The sequence below is a fragment of the Mastigoproctus giganteus genome, chromosome 9 (assembly GCF_048544385.1).
Source record: "Mastigoproctus giganteus isolate SK-2022 chromosome 9, ASM4854438v1, whole genome shotgun sequence".
In the NCBI taxonomy this organism is placed as follows: Eukaryota; Metazoa; Arthropoda; class Arachnida; order Uropygi; family Thelyphonidae; genus Mastigoproctus; species Mastigoproctus giganteus.
Genome location: NC_143583.1, coordinates 158,400,936 through 158,422,077, shown reverse-complemented (window position 1 = coordinate 158,422,077; position 21,142 = coordinate 158,400,936). Strand labels below are relative to the sequence as shown.

The 21,142-nt window shown below is 35.5% G+C and overlaps 1 protein-coding gene across 1 annotated transcript in view; it reads right to left on the bottom strand.

The window, feature by feature from the left end:
• The window catches only part of LOC150080841 (uncharacterized), an 852,072-nt gene that overhangs the window by 435,195 nt on the left and 395,735 nt on the right, over positions 1-21,142 (bottom strand). Inside the window, exons 15-16 of the mRNA XM_090381010.1 lie at positions 18,529-18,625; positions 13,550-13,672 (exon numbers count right to left, since the gene is read on the bottom strand). Of these exons, the coding sequence (XP_090237136.1) occupies positions 13,550-13,672; positions 18,529-18,625 (220 nt within the window). The remainder of the gene's footprint in view (positions 1-13,549; positions 13,673-18,528; positions 18,626-21,142) is intronic.

Genomic DNA, 21,142 nt, shown 5'->3' with positions numbered 1-21,142 from the left:
GTTGTCAACTTGAATATGTCTTCAACTCTGTTGCAGTAATCCTCTAATACAGCTAGGTACTGGGTGATTTGTTCTCAGATAATGGTTGTTCTCTATGAGATTCCTACTATTTGCACACTACTTGTGTCATGTAAGATTAATATTCCCCATAATTGTGTGTATAGTCTGAATGACTTCTTTTGCGTATGTGGAGAAGTCACGTTGGCTTCAAGAAAGCATCCCTTAACTCGAGCCATAAAAAATAACTAGGCACAAAATAACTTTGGAGCCCCAAAGTTATTTTGTGTCTAGACCTTTAAGGTGTTCAGCTCTGAAGTCTGACTGGTATCCAATTATTGAAGCATGTGGGTTTTTCAGTTTACATTTCATTTGCCAACACTGAATAAGGATATTTTATATATATTTTGCTGATACAAATAAGGGAAATGATACAAAAACATACATATAAAGAATATGTTTAAAGTGCTGCAGTGGATTTTTTTTTTAAATAATTAAAAATGTTTTTATTATAAAAAAAGTGTTTTTTCATAGTTGTATTCATAACAAATTGAAAATAAAGGCAGTTTCAGAGAGTAAAAAATTTTTAACTATTTCTTGCCAATATGGATAACTTTTTACAAATGGGTAACTTAACAAATGGTTACAAATGGATGACTTTTCTCTGAGTACACATGTGATCCTCAAAAAATATTGATGTGCCCAGTTAATGGATAAAACAATTTTCAGTGATGTTCACTGGAAGAATAAAATGATACATGTTTTTCCAAAAAGTTTGAAAAATTTGTTGTAATGAGATTTTAATGTATTAATAATGTACATAAATTTAAATATATATATATATATATATATATATATATATATATATCTGTTAACCATTGACACTAAATTGGAAATTATAATACTGAAAACAACAATTAAAAATAACAAGGAGTGAGTCTGCTTAATGTGAGTGTGTCCTCACAGTGAATGTTCAATTGCGGTGGGTTCTGCAGTGAATATTTTTTGTGGGATTTTGCAATATGGGATTTTAAAATATCAATTTGTTCTTATTTTTACTTTATATAAAAACAGAGTAAAACTATCAAAAATCATTTCAGAATTTAAAAAAAAATTAAGTAAACAAAAAAAAAATAAGAATAAATTGTAAAGTACAAAAAACTAAGTGCAAAAAAATTCAAAAAAAATTGTAAAAACTATAAAAATTTGTAAGAATATCAAAAAATATTTGCAAATAAAATCCATCATTTCTTTTTTGAAGCAATAATATCCTGTACATCAGGCTACACAGCAGCAATCTTCAAGGCAAAATATGCTGGTCCCACAGGAAAGAGTTATTGTAGGTCACTCTACTGTCAGGAAAACAGGAAGGGTAGGTGAAACAGGACCAGGACCAGGGTTCTCTGCCATGGAGCAAAAGTTAATGACATTGTAGAGCGGATATCATCTTTCAATGGGCACAAAAGGTGATATTGCTGTACACGTTGGCACTAATGACATTAAGGGTAGGAAATCTGCCGACTTAATTTACAAGTACAGGTCAATGTTGAAAACAGTTGTGAGCTAGGTTTAAATTTGAAAGTGGCTGCAATTCTGCCCACACACAATAGGAGGGTGTATATGATGACAGCCTTGTCAATCAGTTCGGCCATGGAGAGAGTGTGTGTGTGCAATGTGTGCAAGGCTGGTAGGGTAGAATTTTTCTACAGGGATGGGATACACTTAAATAGAAAGGGTGCAAGAATATTTGTTGATGTTATCGAGAAAGTGTTAGGTGGATTGGAAAACTGCTAGCTTGGGGGAGTCACAGACTAACAGAAGCTGCAGGCAGATGTGAAAGTGATTCTTGCACTGCTTCTACTAGAATGAGCAACAGCCTGGAAATCAAGGTGCTGGAGATTTCAAGAACTGCTGGAAGTCATTATGGAACAAGTAAATACATGGGCTGTGTTAGGTTAACTAAGAGTAAGAACAGGTGCATGTATACTTGCATGTACACCAATGCTAGGAATATAGTAAATAAATTTGATGAATTTGAAGTGTGAGTAAAGACATCAAAGGCATGGTGTCACACATGTGGAAGACATACAGAACTGGCATTTGGGAGTACAAGCTGCACAGAAATGACAGGAAGGGTGGAGGGTTATGCGGTTAGTAAAGAAACACAAAATCTAAGGCAGAGCATCCAGTTTACTTAGGTAGACAATGAAACGATGTGTCAGTCTGGTGTGACATAAGCACTGAGAGAGCAAAAATGAGGAGTAGGAGTGTATTAGAGGACTAATGACCCTGATGAGTACAACAAACAACAGTACAGAGAAATAGAGTGGGCAAGTAAATCAGAATGCCTTATAATGGCAGAATTTAACTTCCCAGATATCAACTGGAAATTGTGGTTGGTCACTCGCACATTAGTAAGACTTTTGTGGGTTTATTGCAGTGGTTTGACCTTTTTTTAATAATGGCACCCCTAAGTAATTTATTTTATTTTGTGGTACCCCTACTCAATTTTCTGCCTGTTAGATCCGACTCTGTGTGTGTGTGTGTGTGTGTGTGTGTAAAATTTTATCCTTTATATAGAAGATAAAATATTTTATTTAATATCAATTATAGATCATAAAAAAAATTAAATAACCTTACACCTTTTTTATAATGAAATAAATATATAAATTTAAAAAAAAATAATAAGTTTAAGTAACTTAAACCCAAATTACATGGCACCCCTGGAATGTTGTTGCAGCACCCTAAGGTGCCGTGTCATCTACCACCATACTAGGTGGTAGATGACTCTCATCAACCGGTGAAATACCACCACTTTGCTTATTGGAGGCTTGAAGTGGTGGAACCCATGTTTAGTCTCTAGAGCTAAGTTCCGGCCAACCCTTCCCTATCTCTTCCATCATGCAGTATGATTGATGATTTTTGAGGTTATGATGAATGTCGTGGCGAGATCCAATATTCCTTACATTTCGAGGGTACAGCTCTAAAACGGTGTTCGCAGGCCGGCCGCTAGTTAGTACACCGGACTGAACCTATTGGTAACTCTCTAGGAAGCTTCCGGATCAGCTAGTGTATAATCTTGCTACCTCTACTCTGCCAGATAGTGACTGGAGGGAGTCCGAGTAGTGTGTATGCGGGGAGCATTGTCGAGGCCACGTTATGTCAAGGATCTGGGTATATTCTTACCACATGTACGCCATATCCAAAAATTTCATTACTTCATACAGCATGTCCCACCCACTTTTTCTTACTATTGAATACACCATGAATTGTCAAAATAATAGAGCAAGCTTATCTGCGAAAAGATCTAAACCTCCCAAGCACTTCCTAATTCATTTCACAAATATACGTGGTCTCAATTCTAATCTCAACGATGTCCATTTCCACTTGCAGTCTTCCAAACCCCATGTACTTTTTCTGACTGAATCTCAGTTATCAGTTGATTCAACTACTGCTCATCTCAGATGTCCAAATTATTTGCTGTATGATTCCTTTCGCCTCAAAGGTGGTACTTGTGCATATGTCCGTTCTGATATTCCCTGTCAGAGACTTGGCAATTTGGAATCTCCTCTCTTTGATCTTCTCTGGCTTAAAATCTCTCTACCTCATTGTGTAAAATTCATCTGTTGTCTCTACCGTTCTCCCAACTCCACTAATCACTTGGAGCTCTTTGACTTCCTCTCTTTGCAAATTGACTTTCTCCAGTCCAACTTTCCTAACAGTGAGGTAATTTTCCTTGGTGATTTTAACGTTCACAACTCCAGCTGGCTTCCATTTTCTAGTCACACCGACCCAGCAGGTCGAGATGCTGAGGCTTTTGCAATTACTAATGACCTAGCACAGATTGTTCATTTACCTACAAGAATACCGGACAATCCTAATCATACAGCCAATACGCTTGATCTTTTTCTCACAAACAACCCTTCTAAGTACAAGGTTGAAGTGAGAGGTCCTTTAGGCACTTCAGATCACAACTTGGTGATTGTCTCTTCTCCAATGGAACCTTTATCTCATGGCTATTCCCAACCTCGTATTGTTTGGCATTACAAGAATGCAAAATGGGATGACCTGCGAGACTTCTTTTCTTCTTTTCCTTGGTCTAATTACTGTTTCAAAACTTCTGATGTCAACGTTTGCTCAAATCGTGTCAGTGAAATTATTCTTGCAGGAATGGAATCCTTTATCCCACACTCCACTTTAAAATCTCGTCCTTTATCTAAACCTTGGTTTTCCAATAAATGTGCTAAGGCTGTCCAAGAGAAGAACATTGCATATCGTAATTGGCTTGTTTCTAATTCTTCAGTTTCATTTTCTGCCTACACCAAAGCTCGCAACAATTGTAAAGCAGTTATTAATCAGTCCAAACTAGAGTTTGAACAGGCTAAGAGTAGAAAACTTGCTTCTTGCCCTAATGGTAGCCGAGCATTCTGGTCTCTTGCCAAAGCTATTGGACGCAACTTTTGCCCATCTCTGCTCCCACCTCTGTCCAAACCAGATGGTTCTGTTGTCACTTTAGCGAAGGATAAAGCTGACCTGCTAGCATCCCATTTTTCTTCGAGCTCATGTATTAATGATCTTGGTAAAACACCTCCCACCATTCCTAACACGCTCCATTCAATGCCTTCTGTGGTCTTCCGTCAAAAGGATATCAGAAGGATTTTGATGATTCTTGATGCTAAGAAATCTCCAGGTCCTGATGGTATTTCTCCACTTGTTCTCAAAACCTGTGCTCCTGAACTTACTCCTATTCTTTGCCGCCTTTTTTCACTTTCTTATTCCAAAGGTGTTTTTCGTTCTGCTTGGAAATTTGCTAATTTGCTCATATCCAGCCAGTTCCTAAAAAGGGTGACAAATCCCTCCCATCCAATTATCGTCCCATTGCAATTACTTCTACTCTTTCTAAAGTAATGGAGAAATCAATTAACCGCCAACTCTTAAACTACCTAGAAACCTTCCGTCTGATCAACGATCGCCAGTATGGATTCCGTCAGTGTCGATCCACTGGTGATATTCTGGCTTATGTTACCCATTTATGGACTAATTCAATGGAAAGGTTCGGTGAAACACAAGTAGTTGCTCTTGACGTCTCAAAGGCTTTTGATCGTGTTTGGCATAAAGGTCTTCTAAACAAGCTTCCATCTTATGGTTTGCCAACTGTTTTTAGTAATTGGTTATCCAGTTTTCTCTCTGATCGCTCACTGAGGGTGATGGTAGATGGCTCTCTGTCTTCTTACTTCTCCACTAATGCCGGTGTCCCCCAAGGTTCAGTTCTTTCCCCCACTCTTTTCCTCTTGTATATCAATGACCTTCTTCCATCGACTGGAAATCCTATCCATAGTTTTGCTGATGATAGCACATTGCATTCAACTTTCCATTTTGAGAAACCTTGTCCAGCTCAATCAGCTTCAAGTTCTCGAAAATCTGCTGCCAATTCCTTAAATGCCGATCTTCAGGTAATTCTCCAGTGGGGCAAAGACAACTTAGTTGATTTCAACCCTTCTAAAACTCAATCTTGTCTTATATCTCGCAAAAAGGATTCTTCTGCTCCTATGCTTATCTTTAGTGACACTCCGATTTTTAGGCAAAATGATATATCTCTTTTGGGGATTACCCTGACTTCTAATCTCTCTTGGCACAAGCACATTACAAATATTGCTTCCTCTGCATCTAAAAAACTTGGTTTTCTCTTTCGCTCTCGGCGTTACTTTTCTCCCAAACAGCTGCTCACTCTGTATAAATCGCAAATCCGCCCTGCCATGGAATATTGTTCCCACATCTGGGGTGGTGCCCCCAAAACCTCTCTCAGGCTTCTTGATTCCATTCAGAAGAGGGCAGTTAGGTTAATTAATGATTCATCTCTAACAGTGTCTCTCCACTCGCTTTCTCATAGACGCACTGTTTCTGCTGCATGCCTCTTCTACAGATACTTCCATGGGCACTGTTCTTCTGAATTGGCTTCTATAATTCCCGCTCTCTCTTTCAAAACAGTCCGAACACGTGCCGTCACCAGCCAACATCCATTTACTGTCCAACTTCAAACCCACAGAACCAACTTTTCATCTTCCTCATTTATTCATTCAACTGCCGTTTTCTGGAACAACCTTCCTTCATACGTATTTCCTGAAAATTACAATCTACAGAAGTTCAAGTCCAATATCAACAAATATCTTCTTTCGTCTTCTCAACCTCCAACCCAAGCACGGTACTAAGTACTATAGGTTATAATACCTCTCGTGTTTGGGGTTCTCATAAAAAAAAAAAAAAAAACCCCAGTTAAAAACTACTGGTTTATTGGATGATTGTTTGCTACAGCAGCATGTTCGAGAGGCAACCAGAGTAAGAAATATTCTTGATATGATTAATCAGCTGTCATTATTTATGCATTAAGGATCTGCAGGTAAAGGAACTACTAGGTGGGAGTGATCACAGCGTACTGATGTGGAATTTACTTAAAGATGTAACTACCACCAGATGTAAAGGTGATTACAGTGGCCTCAGACAGTTTTTGATATGTAAACATCTTTGGTGGCACTTACTAAATTTTGGATGGTAGCAAAACCAATTTGTCACGATTTTATGAAACGGAAATAACATCGGTTACTTTCAGGATATGGTCTGACACTAACTCAGTTATTTTCCGGTAGTGACGTCATTGACATCACTTCCGGAAAGGATCATGGGAGGTAATCTTGGAGGTGCTCTGAGCTGGCATAAACCAGCTGGTTGTGGAAAAATGTTTATGATTCAGGGCATACCACTTAGGTGGCTTTGGGCTAATCATTACCACCCTTGATAGAAACCTTTTGATAACCAGAGAAATGGATATCTTGCAAAATTTAAGGTAAAGTAAAGCATTTAAAGCAAAGGATCATGGGAGGTGATCATGGATGTGCTCAGAGCTGGCATAAACCAGCTGGTTGCAGAAAAATGTTTATGATTCGGGGCATACCACTTAGGTGGTATGCCCCGAATGTGGCTTTGGGCCAACCATTTCCACCTGTGGAAGAAACCTTTTGGTAACCAGCAAAATGGATATCTTGAGGGCAGTGTGCACATTAGTTCTGTCTATGGCAACAGAAACCTTACCAGTTGAAGTGCATTTAATGTAGACATTACAGTACCCGTTTGTATTACTGAAGCGGTTGTATATTTCCAACAAGAGGCGAATCATCATAAACGTTTTTCCACAATGGGGTGGCCCGGTCAAGAATATTTGAATCAGTTCACGATTGGAAGATAACAGACTCCAAATTACATGCATGAGTAGAATCTTTTGCTTTTCGTTGGCCATTCTAATTAAGTTGTAGAAGTTCTCATTGGTCATCAAGTTTTCACATTTCATTGCAATTGTGCCGAGTCGGTTGAGCATGGCGAGATTCAGATCCTCGTTCATCTCACTGTTTGGACGATTGTAAAAGTTTTGAAAGGGGTCTTCTTCTTGCAGTTGCATTACAAAGCTATGTAGGTCATTACTGCATGCTTCATTATGGTCACCGTCATCATTGTCTTGACACATCATCTTACATATTTCAATCATTTTGTGAATGTCCAAGTCTAATTCAACAATTTACACTGTTCTGGTATGAGTACTTCATTGTCATCGTAGATATTACCATATTTCATCTCTGACAGTATCTCTGTTTCCTCATTGCCAAATGGAATGTGAAGCATTACCATCTTGTACTTGTACTTGTTGAGATCCTGAGCTAAGTCAGTTTCGATAGTGTATTATGTGTGGATACTGTCATTTCTTGCTAATCTAGTTAGCATTGAATGTGTAATTTGCAACAAAGCATAACAGAGTAACATGATCCAAGTGGTGTGGTCTCTTCTAGTATTTGTCAAACTAATTCTCTTTCCATATGTCACATGAATACTCCGGAAGGTTCTCTTTGTTGGACTTCCTCACTCTGTTACTCTATCGGCCAAACAGTGTGAATGTAAACTACCAACCACAGAGCTCTCCGACATAGGGTCACATAGCAAGTACCAAGCAGTTTCTTGAAGCTGTTGAGAATGTCGATTAGGCTATTGGTATAACCTCTTCCAAATATTGATTCAGCAGAGTGAGCAGCAGGCGTGTGCATAAAACATTACATTATTCATACAAAATATTTTGGACTGAAGTATAACGCTAATGTCACTAACATTAATTCAGTAAAGTAAGTAGAAGGTATGAGAATAAAGCATTACATCGTTCATGATTTCAGTTCCAGCTGTTTGATTTTAAAACGGCTGATTTTCATCATATATTTTTACGCATAAAATATCTTTCTTGCATACAGGGTACACACAGTTTTTTTAATTCTATAGAATGAAACCAACTGATGATGTTACCAACAACAAAATGGAAGCATTCAAAGAATCTTGTAAGCTACTAGCCTTTTCATACCAACTAAGAAATGCTGTCGGTATCAACAGTTTTAAAATTTAGACCTAAATGGATGACAGATAGCTAATGAGACTCAGGGCAGAAAAGAAAAATGTATGGTATGCATATAAATTATCAGGCGACACAGAAGCCTACAGTAGAGATAAGCTAATCTGCAATCAAGTCACAAAGCAGGTCAGGCAGGTGAAGGCAGATTACGAGAAATCTTTGGCAAAAAATGCAAAGAAAAACAGCAGACTTTGTTAATTTTGTAAACCCTAGAAGGAAGAGGATGAATCAGATTGGACCACTCGATATCGATGGCTTGACCGTTGATAATCTAGCTCAGGTAACTGACAAACTGAATGAGTATTTTGTATCTACATTCACACATTAGGAATTCTGTAGAGAAGTGGAGGCCAGAAGTTTATCAAATTCTAACAGGGTGCTAAATAATTTTGTAATAACTGAAGCAAAGTGGAGGAGAAATTGTTGAAGTTAAACATAATAAAGGTACCTGGGGTGGATGAGATCTATCCAGTTATATTAAAGGGAGCAGCAAAGGAAGTAAGCAAACAATTAGCCATAAGGGGAGCTTCCCATGGACTGAAGATGTGGAAATATATCCAGAATTCACAAAGGGTGACACAAGTAATTACTCACCTATTAGTTTAACTTCTGTTAAAGGGAAAATAATTGAGTCACTGGTTAAAGATTGAAATTATAGTTCAGACACAGTGTGGGTTTGTTAAGGTGAAGTCTTGTATGACCAATTTGACTGGATACTATGATGTGGTCACAAAGAAACTGGATGCAAAAAATAATTTTGGTATCATATACTTGCATATCAGGAAATTGTTGCACATGGAAGACTGCTGTTCAAATTGGAGCAGTATAGCATTAAAGGCAAGTTGCTGCAATGGATAAACAGGTGGTGAGTGGGAGAAGGTAAAAAAAAAAAAAAAAAAAAACAGAGTGGTAATTAATGGACACTGCTCTTTGTGTGCTAATATTATTAGTGGAGTTGCTCAGGGTTCAGTGTTGGCCCACTGTTTGTTTCTATATTTATCAATGATATTGATGAAGATACATCAGGCTTAATATCCAAATTTGCAGATGATACAAAGGTTGTCGGAATTGTTAATGATAGTATGCTACTGCAACTGAAGCTTAAAGCTGACAAATGCAAAAGTACTATATATGGGAAGCAGTATCCCTAAAGTAATGTACCAACTGTGCAGTACTACACTCAGGATAGTGAAGAATAAAAAAAAAAAGACCTGGGTGTAATAGTGCAGTCAGATATGAAGTATTTTGAGTGCAGACAGGCTGCCCAAGGAGCTCATAGGGTCAATGTCAATGATATACAGGAATTTTGCTAGCAGGGATAAGGTGATTTTCCCTTTGTACAAGACAATCGTCAGGCCACACCTTGAGTACTACGTACAGGTCTGTAAGCCTCAGTTTAGGTAGGATGTAGAGCTGTTGGAATGAGTACAGAGAAGGGCAATGAGATTGGTGAAGTGAAAAAAGGGTTGCTCTTACCAAGAAAAGCTTAAGTTCTGCTGTTGTTGTTGTTGTTATTTGGTTTTTAGGAGCATTAGCAACTAAGGCCATATTGCTCCAGGATATGCGGTGGTCATTCCCTGACCTTCCCGCATCCCCCGTATTTGGTGGTGACGGGCTCGAACCCCGGTCTAATCAAGAAGCGTGTGCTGCGCACTGTTGCTCCTTCCCACCTGGCTACGGAGGCGCCTCTTAAGTTCTGCAAATTGCAGCATCTGAAGACTAGGCACCACCTGTGAGGTTATCTGATTGAGGTGTATAAGGCTTTGAATTGTTTGAGCAAGGTCAATGCTGATGTGATTGCTCAGATTAAGCACTTGAAGGGACAGAAATTCAAATTGAGGCATGATAGTTGTAGAATAGATGTGCGGAAATTTGCCTTTAGAACTGGAACGAATAGATGGGTGAAATGGAAAGTTTTTTTTTTTTTTTGGCAGATGCTGTATAAGTTTGCTTTCTTGCATCATATGTTAAACTAATGCTAATCTAATCTATCAAGTGTCTACTTGATTTGTTTTATAAAATGCTGCATCTGAATACTGCAGAAATTCTTCAGTTTTGGCCATTCTAAGCCAAAATTGGTCAACAACTAACTGATGCTAACTAGTACATGATATCAGCAAGTAAAGATAAAAATACATTTTTTTTCATGTTTGAAGTGTCCTGAATTCAAAACTGAAATTTCAAGAACACCTCAAACACAAAAAAAGTAGAGAAAAATCATACTCTTGAAAGGGCATATGTGTGGCTGGATAGAAAAATAAGATCACTGGAAAGTAAAATTAAAAATTTACCTTTATGAAGGGTCTGTTAGTTCAATTAAAGCAACTGTTACAAGTGGCAACATGGCTTCAGATTATACAAAATTTGTGCTTTTATTAGTAATTGGATCATGTAACAAGCTCTAATATATTGCTTAAATAAATAATGGTCGCTTGGACAACACTCTTTTGAATATTCATGAATAATTTCAGGTAGGACATATGAGATGATTATAAACATTAAACAGAATATACTTCTGCAAAATAAAATAAAATAAAAATTCCAAAATGACTTTCAATATAAATCTTTGGGCTTTTGGAAGGAAAGCAAATTAGGTAACGTATGCAACACATTACATTTTAGGTATGTTTCATTTTTATTTCTTAAATTAATTGGATTTTTCTTGGTGATTAATAAAAGTGAAAAGCAAATAACTAATTATATTATTACCAATTAATTACTAATAATTAACTAATAATAAAAAGTAAAGGTAAACTGCAGCCATTATCAATCTATTAAAGGATGGAAGCCTTCTCAATGATTCACGTTGACCGTAATCTTCAACACTGGTTCAGTGCAGGGTGACAGATCGACTGTATTTTAGCAGTCAGGGGCTTGAACCTCTGTCTACTCAAAGAGCGTGTGCTACTGCACTTCTGCTCCTGACCAATCGGCCATGGAGGCCACCATTAACTAATAATATATAGAAGTAATTGTTTCACATCTTTCAACATATCACACAGTGCAATATTCACTTGGCATTTTATAATAGTTTATTTCCTCCTGGATTTTTAATAAAAATTGAAATGCAACACGCATTTCATGGATCTTCTGTGATATAAATAAACAAATAGCAACATGTACCTCAGAAATATAACATATATTTAATGTTTCTGCTCTGATTAATATAATGAGAAAAATAGAAATAATTCATGGTTTATGTATTTAATAAACATATAACAAAAAAAAAAGAAAAAAAAAACAAGCTCATCAAAAAGCAAACAACCCAAATGTATGAACCAAGTAGGTTTTTTTTTTTTACACCCCCAAAGTACTCGTTCGTTCCTCCAACCAGCACATGGCAACAAACAATATCTACTGCTTCAGCTGCGATATGTAATATATACAGAGAGCCTATGTGGTATGTATGGGGTTAATTGCAAATTTCCATTAGACTGAATTTGATGAAATTTAGATGGCTTGACAAATCTTTCTAAGAGAGACAAGTATAATATTTCATGAAAAGCTGTTCACTGGGAATCAAGCACATGCACTTTAAGCATATATGCAAATATGCCTGAAAATGATATAAATCTGTTTTTCACAAGGGAAAGAGGCAAACTTGCCAGTGATGTACAGTATCTAGCTACTGACTCCTAATGTGTAGTGAACCATGACAGTATAATAGTTTTGCCACTTCGAATTCACTTGGAGAAGTGTGTTTCATTTAAAAAAAAAAAAAAAAAGAATTTTTAAAGGCCTATTCAACTGGAGCTGAAGTTGGCTAACAGAGCTGGAGGGAGAAGTAGGGTCTCCCTGTGAGTTATTTCATGGTTTTTTGGCCCGAATACCTTCCAAATCAACCAAAGAATAAACACTTAAGAATACAGACATAACATCCTAGTGTAATATGGCTAAAGTTGCTGATTTGCCAAGAAATCATGATAACAATCTAATTCCTTTTCTCTCACCTCATTAGCCCATAAATTACTGTTGGTAAATACATGCAGGGAAGTACCTCTTTATAACTACATTCACTGAGTTTGATGAATCTACATCACAAACGCAGTCAGGTCACACAATTATAGTAATAAAATTATGATAATAACAAATTTTAACAAAGCATAGCCCTGCAAAAAATTTAAAATTAAATAAAATAAAATAAGAAAATAAGCATATTACGACATGAAGGAATAACTAATCTAATTTAAGTAAATTTCAGAAATACTTCTGATACAGTGTCGCGTAACCTTGTGTATAAGTCAGAAAAGTGAAGCATTGGGGATAAGTTTCTTCAGTGAGAGAGCAAGAGGGTTGCTCTCTCACTGAAGAAGACAGCAAAGAGCAACCTGGCTGTCTTCTGATTGCTCTTGCCTTTAGTCAAAGAGCAATCAGCTACTGAAACAATAACCACCTAGCACTACAGAGTCACAGAGCTTACACAGATTAGATAAATATCTGAAATAAGTAGATAGGATATCTACTAGATATCCTATCTACTATTATTATTATTTCTTTCTTTCTTTCTTTATTTATTTATTTTTTTGATAACCAGCACTATACAAGGCTTGATTCTTGCATCATTCTGGAATTTTTTTTTTACTAATATGTCTCAATATTTATCCTTATAATAATTATTATTTCTACAGCACATATTAAGAAGGATACCATTTTTTTTCAGCTGTGATTATATCTTCATTTTTTTTTATTATTACAATGTTGCTCTTATATTCCATCTCTTTGAAACCTTTCAATATGTCACTAATGAATACCTCTTAAGTACTTGAGATGAATTTGGAAGATATTCTCTCTAATGAATTGAGAGTCTACTTACAAAGCAAAATTGGCAGTTATAATTTTTGAAAATTTTACTAGAACATGTTATTTTATACTTAAGTGTTAACCTCACTTCTTATATTTAGATTTTCTATAATTTTGTTGTTTTTATTTGGTTTTAATCAGTGACTCAGATGCAACTGGGCCACTGTGTATTTTGTGAGTAAACTGTATTCACAGACCAATTTACAAGTATCAAGCAAGCACTGAGTATTTCAGTAACACTGAAGCTTTTTTGGTATAAAAAATATGAGAAAAACAATGTCTTAATTTATGAATGAAAAATAATTTTCTTACCATCGTCACCTCTTTCACCTTTAATACCAAACCCCGGAAGTCCATTATGTCCAGGAATTCCTGGAAGCCCTGGTTCACCTGGTAATCCGATATATCCAACGGGACCACGTGCACCAGATTTACCTAAAAAAGAAGTTACCAAAAAGAGAAGTTTATTTAAATTAAACGAAAAAAGTTAAATGCAAATTATTCAGCATTTTCAGAATATAAACAAGGTACTATTTAAAATAACAAATTCTTCATTTAAAAAGTGCTTCCTATTAGTTTAAGCATAAAAAGACAGAACGAATTTAAATATCATTCACAAAAATTGTTATTAAAGAAAATGATTTATTAAGGATGTAAGGCAGTAATTTATAAAGTTTATGTGCTACATGGACATCTATAGCTTTAACTTGGAAAAACTCTACAGATATACTGCCATAACTTCTATAATACCATAAAATAACACTATAATACCATAAAATGCATCAATTGCGGGCGCCTCTGTATCCAGGTGGGAAGGAGCAGCAGTGCGTAGCACATGCTTCTTGATTAGACCGGGGTTCGAGCCTGTCACCACCAAATACGGAGTATGCGGAAAGGTCAAGGAATGACCACCGCATATCCCGGAGCAATATGGCCTTAGTTGCTAATGCTCCTAAAAACCAAATAACAAACAAACAAACAAACATCAATTGCATTTAAATTCTTTCAATCCAGAAACAACCATGGGTTGTTTGCAGACAAAACCTGTAAGTGATGTTAAAAAAAAAAAAAAAAAAAGTTAATTCATGTATGCAGTGTTTCATATTTCACAGATGTCAGCATATGGTAATAATTCACGATTTATAACTAAAAAAAAAAAAAATTAGTAAAAAGCAATAACATTTAGCATTAGTAGAAGCACATGATGCAAGAAAGCAAGCTTATACAGTATTAAAATTTGAGTGTGAACTGAGAACATTTAATTTTTGCCACACCATCAATTCAATCCTCCAATCAACACATGGCAACTAATCTAATATCCAGTGCTTCAGCTACAGTATACAGTATAAGGGTAGCCATGTGCCTGTTAGTTTAACTTCTGTTAAAGGGAAAATAATGGTATCACTGGTAGAGAAGTAATGCAGGATCATCTAGACAAGAATGCAGTTATAGTTAAGACAGCATGTGTTTGTTAAGAGGAAATCTTGTCTGACCAATTTGATTGGATACCATAATGTGGTCACAAAGGAACTGGATGCAAAAAATAATTTGGGTGACATACACTTGGATTTTAGGAAAGCTTTGATACTGTTGCACATAAAAGACTGCTGTACAATTAGAGCAGTGGGGCATTGAGGGCAAGTTGCTGCTATGGATAAAGGGATGATTGAGTGGGAGAAGACAGTGGTAATCAATGGACACTGCTCTTTGTGGACTAATGTTATTATTGGGGTCCCCAAGGGTTCACTATCGGCCAATTGTTATTTTTCTTTATTTATCAATGATATTGATGGAGATATATCAGGCTTAATGTCCAAGTTTGCAGATGATACAAAGGTTGGCAGGATTGTTAATGACAGTATGCTATTATTTAAAAATCCACTGGAGATGGTTTAACTTAACTATAACAATTAATAAAATAATTTTTATTTTCAGTCATGTCAACAAAAAAACAAAAAATGCACTTTTAATGAATAGCTATGTGCAGAATTTCAATTTCTCTGATCAATATCTCCTGATTGTGTTTCCTGTACACAATGTTTGTCTACATTTTCAATATCCCATGGGGGGGTTGTAGTGATATAACAGATCATACAAAAACGAAGAAACACAAATCTGCACTGCAGACTGCAGTTTCTTGTTCGAAGCTTACGAGTTATTTTCAGAAGACTGGACCCGAATGACAGACTTGCCTGTGCAGCTGGAGAAGGCACTTTTGCGTATCACTACGTGAAGCATGATTTTTCATTTCGATCCAGTGATTGCTCATCTAAATAAATCTTGCTGATATTTAACTCCAAATTTTCATGCACATATATGAAGAGTGAAGTAAATGCTGTTCATGTCTTGGCTCCGTTAGCAGAGGAAGAGCTACAAATGGAATTAAATGGTGTAAGTTTCATATCATCTGATGTTTCAAATAGAAAAGTAGTTAAATTGATTCCAATAATCATTTGTTATTTTAATCCAAGAAATGGAGTTAATGTAAAAGTACTAGAGGTTTATTCTGTTAAAGGTGAAATGTCAAATATTATTGTAAATTCCATTATAAAATCAGTTGAAAAATTTGATATTGTCGATAAAGTTATGTTTTTGTGGTAATAACACAAATGCTAACTTTGGTGGTGGTGTGCGGCATAATGGAATTAACAATATTGTGAACAAATTAAGAAACCTCCTGAACAGAGACCTGCTTAGAATTGGTTGCACTGCTCATATTATTCATAATTGTGTAGAAACAAGTTGTGATACTCTCCCAACAGAATTGGAAGCTTTAGTTGGAAAAATCTATAAATATTTTTATAGATTTTTCAGAAACTTCACAGAAACTTTCTGTGAAGATGTTGAGTATAAAAATTTACTTCAGCATGGCAATACGTGTTTCCTTTCCTTGCTACCTAAATTTTAGAAATGTTTGTGCCTTTGAAAAATTACTTTTTTTTGAATCAACCAGTGCCCAATGTAAATTCCTTTAAAGATGAAAATGCTAAATTTTGTTTATTATTTGTTCAAAGTCAGCTTGAAAACTTCAATTAAAGTACTGAGTGAGTAAATATCTCAATCTCAGCTTCTGAAGTTAACCGAAAATTGCAGTTATTAAAATCTAAACTTAAAAATAGATTATTAAAGTTTGTTCCTACAAAAGCATGAGAGGAATTAAACAAAAAAAAGACAATATGAGTTCTAATATTTTCCAAAACATCATTTGCCAATTCTATGATTGTGCTGTAGAATATCTTGAAATGTGGGAGAAATCGTGTGATGGTACTTCTGTTTTTGACGGGGTAAATTTGTTTGTATTGTGTGAATGGAACTATGTTGAGATTTCTTACCATTTTTCTGAGTCTAAATATGTGAAAAGGTTTTAAAAAAATGTAAATAGAGACAAGTTATTGGATGAATATTATCTTGTAAAAAAGTTTGTGGAGGAAAAATTACCAGAATGGAGATGACAAGGTAGTTCTTGTAAAAATGTTTGGTTAGAAATATTTACACATTTCAAATCCAAGCTAATTTCTATTGACAATACATGCCATTGGTAGAATTTGCTATATTGTTCCTGGTCAGCTCTGGTAAAGAGAGAGTATTTTCACAACTAAAAATGTTGTGGTCTTTAGAAAAAGTCAATTTATTGTTTCCATGATATCAAAGTTGTTGATTATAAAATGTAATTTTTCTGAAGACTGCAGTCAATTCTATGAAAAGTTAAAAAAAAAATTTAAAAAAAAAAAAAATAACAGCACTATACTGAAAAAAAAAATTTCTATTCAGAGAAATATGAACGGTAATAAAATAAAGAAAAGGAAAAAGAAGGTGAAGACAAAGGTTAAAAGTTTACAGGTTTATAAATGCAATGTATGGTATGCATTTCCTAGAACTGTGAGAAATTCTTCTTTAATAATTTTTTACAAAAGTTCAAAATTTCAGATTTATATATAAGGACAGATTTTAATTTATTATGTGAAAAAAATTTTATATGTATTATGTGAACAGAATTTAAATCTGTTCAAAAAATCATTTAAAAAAATTATAAATTTCATTTGTTACGTATTTTGTTGCAAGTTTTTAAACAGATTTTTAAAGTTAAATTATTTATTAATACGCTAAACAAAATATTATTAAAGTACTCAGAAATCAGAAAATAATTTACTTTATTTATGAAGATACATATAATTAAAAAGATGTGAAAACTAACATTGTCCCGGATTTTCTTCTTTGGTTCACGTTTTATCCCACTTTTGCTCCAAAATTATATGGTCACTCTACTTATAGTTAAATACAGTGGATTCCAGTTATTTGGGCCACTGGTTAATCTGAGCAGCCATTTATTTCGGGCAAATCTTAAAAAACAGAACCCAATCGAGAAAATAGCCAGGGTTTACTTCGCTTAATTGGGACAACGTGCTGTTTAATCGAGGCAGGAGACCGCAGCACTGGAGATTACCCTATGATTGTCTCCGACCATGCCACGTGATTAGGTCGAATTTCTGGAGGTCACAACCATAAAACAATTAGCAGTCACTTGTTTATTGGGCTTTTCTGTTAGTGCAATCTATCATAAATGGATAGTAAACTCGATCTTATTGAATTAGCGATAATACCGACAGCTGGAATTCTGTGGGTTATTATGGTGAAATGTGTTTACACTTCCATGCAATCTTCAATCATATAAAAAAAAATAATTTTCAGAATCTTCTCTTCATTCCTATTTTTAAAGCTTTGTAACTTGTTACTCTATTCTCACTCGCATGTATCGTGTTACTTGCAATTTGTGTGTGTGCGCCATGTTCATTGTTAAAAAAAAAAAAAAAAAAAAAAATTAATTTTCTGTTTATACTCCGGCACGACAACCAAGTCAGTAGAGTTTACAATAAATCGTCAATACAAATATTTATCATATTTAGTAGCCACGGGCTTGAACCCAGGTTCACTCAAGGAATGCATGCTATGCACTCTCGCTCCTGACCACTCGGCTATGTTATTGGGTGCTTATCTTTTTAATGTTTTAAATTTTAACCCCCACCCACAAATGTCAACTAGTGTATGTAAATATTACAGTACGTATTAATTATTACTATTACTTATAACTTACAAAAATAATTCATCCTGGGATAAATTAAATAATTACAATTATTTTTCAGACTTCACTGGTACATATAACATTGATGGCCATTTGTAATTTTAATAAATTTGCTGCCTTTAATTTATAACTGTATTGTCCGCCTCCGTGAGCAATTAAAATGGTAGGGGGGAGACTGCAAGTTAGAATGAAATATATGAAAAAAACTCACCTGGTATTCCCCAAGATCCAGGATTACCAGGAACACCTTGTGGCCCCACTGGTCCAGGTACAGATTCACCAGTGGGAACTGTTACACCCACAGGGCCCTGGTTTAAAAAATAAAATTTGCTGCATTTCATCAAAAATATAATACCTGAAAAAATTATTTATTTATAAGTTCACTTAACCCAAGATACAGTTGGATAAGAGGGGTGCCTCCGTAGCCAGGTGGGCAGGAGCAGCAGTGCGCAGCACACGCTTCTTGATTAGACCGGGGTTCAAGCCCGTGACCACCTAATATGGAGGATGCGGAAAGGTCAGGGAATGACCACCACACATCCCCAGAGCAACATGGCTTTAGTTGCTAATGCTCCTAAAATCCAAAAAACAAACAAACAGCTGGATAAGATCTAAAGCACTTCCTTGCATATGGATTTTTTTTAAAAAATAACAAATACCAAACTTGTTAAGCACACTCGAAGTCAGAAATTGGGTGCATATAATTTCTTGTAGACATCGACCAATTCAAAATAAGGTTTATTATAAAATAAAAGATTACAAAATAGTTACAGTTAAAACTGATGAAATTAAGTATAATATATTAAATAAATGCACTTAAAATTAAAAGCACTAAAAACATACATGAAAAAACTAAAAACATAATAAATAAATGCACAAGTAGCTGTTGAGCACTGAAGGTAGCCTTTATTAGTGGCTTAAATACAGAGTATGAGCAAGTAATTGATCACCTGCGCAAACATGGAGGGAATGGAGAAGGGAAGGAAGAAGTGATGTGACAGACTAGAATGAGAAGTAGGAGGACTATGTAGTTGGAGAAGAGAGAGGGAGAAAATGGAAGGGTGGAATGATGGGAGCATTTGCTTTTTTAACATAATAATAAATACTCAAAAACAGGATGTCCATGTGTACTGCAATCACTTGATTAATATATTACAAGCTAATAGCTTATGGTAGCTTATAATCTATTAGTAAAGTATCACTTGACATGAAGTTATAGATTTGCTGCTAACAATTTGTGGCTACTGCCGATTGGGAAAAAATTGGCATTCTTAGTAGCATCACAGTGGTCTTTTAATCAATCCTCCAGACAACGGATCACCTTGCCATTGTAGTTTACATTATAACACCCTACAGAGTGTTATAAATTACTCCATTACTCTTCTTTGGTGATATGAGTATCTTTAGAGGGGATACAGAGATTGCAGTTTCCTACCTGGAGTGTTAGGGTATTATAACTCCTTAGAATTCTTGCTACCCTTAAATTCCCTGGGATAAAAAGGAATGTGAGAAACACTGATGGAGTAAGTCTCTATATATCAAGGATGAGCAATTTGTGATGTAATATTACTATTATGTGCCTACATTAAGGAGACATCTCAGTAATTAAGAATTAATTTTGGGTAATTACATTTACTAAGGGCTAATTAAGCCATCTCAGTTTATTTTAGTCTGTCTGCTGCTTTACAAAAGCCATGAGACCATGTCCGGTTTATTATTGCTCAGATAGCTGTATCGGGCAGCCATACGAAATGAGTTATAGTTGATGTTATTATAAACTGAAGTTAGATATAAACCCACCTTTTTGACCGTAATGTCTAAAAATGGAATTGCGTGGTTGTTTTTTTTAATGCTGAATTTCAAAAATTATTCTTTACTATTGAGACAGGCCAAGAATGTCATCTCACTGACCTGAATGGGGAGGTGGGGGGGGGTGATGGGAAAAGGGGAAGATGAGAAGAAATCAGATTCAAAATCCTTTGACTAGGTTTGCCACACGAGAACTACTGGGAGAACCATGGCTAAGCCATCAGGCAGTTTATACATAAGGTTTTCAAAAATAAATTTAGAGTTAATTAACATATGCATTACACATCTATTTAAATAGATATGTAATGTTTCACAAATGTCTGAAATAGTAAGTTTAGTCATATCATTCAAGTCATGGTTACTCTCTAGTCAATCAATTATCATTCAACTCATGGTTACTCTCAATCAACAGACACCTTTTGTTGATGACTAGAAAATAAAGAGGTGATACAAGACCTGGAGACATTATATAATCTGGTTTCTCAGATTTTTTTTTTTTTTATAAAAACCCCAAATGTGAGGTATTAGAACCTATAGTACTTAGTACCATGCTTGGGGTGGAGGTTAGCATTTAGCATTAGTAGAGGCATATGATGCAAGAAAGCAAACTTATGCAGCATTAGCCAAAAAAAAAAAAAAAAAAACCCCACTCCCATTTCACCCTTCTGTTGGTTTGAAATACCAGTCCAGCTGAGCCTTAAATTTATTTAGGCTATTAACTTCCACAACAAGGGATGGAAGCCTGTTTCACCAACAAACTACCCATTGGCTAAAGGAAAATTTCCACAGATCTATCTTACATCTGTCTTTCCTCAATTTGAATTTATGCCCTCTCAGATGATTATTCTGAGCAAGAGGAAGAATTCCATCAGCATTGAGCATGTTCAAACCATTCAAGGCTTTATACACCTCTATCATATCACCTCGCCGGTGCCTAGTCTCCAGACACTGTAATTTGGAAAATTTAAGCCTTTCTTCATAAGAGCAACCCTTTGTTCCATTCACTAATCTTGTTG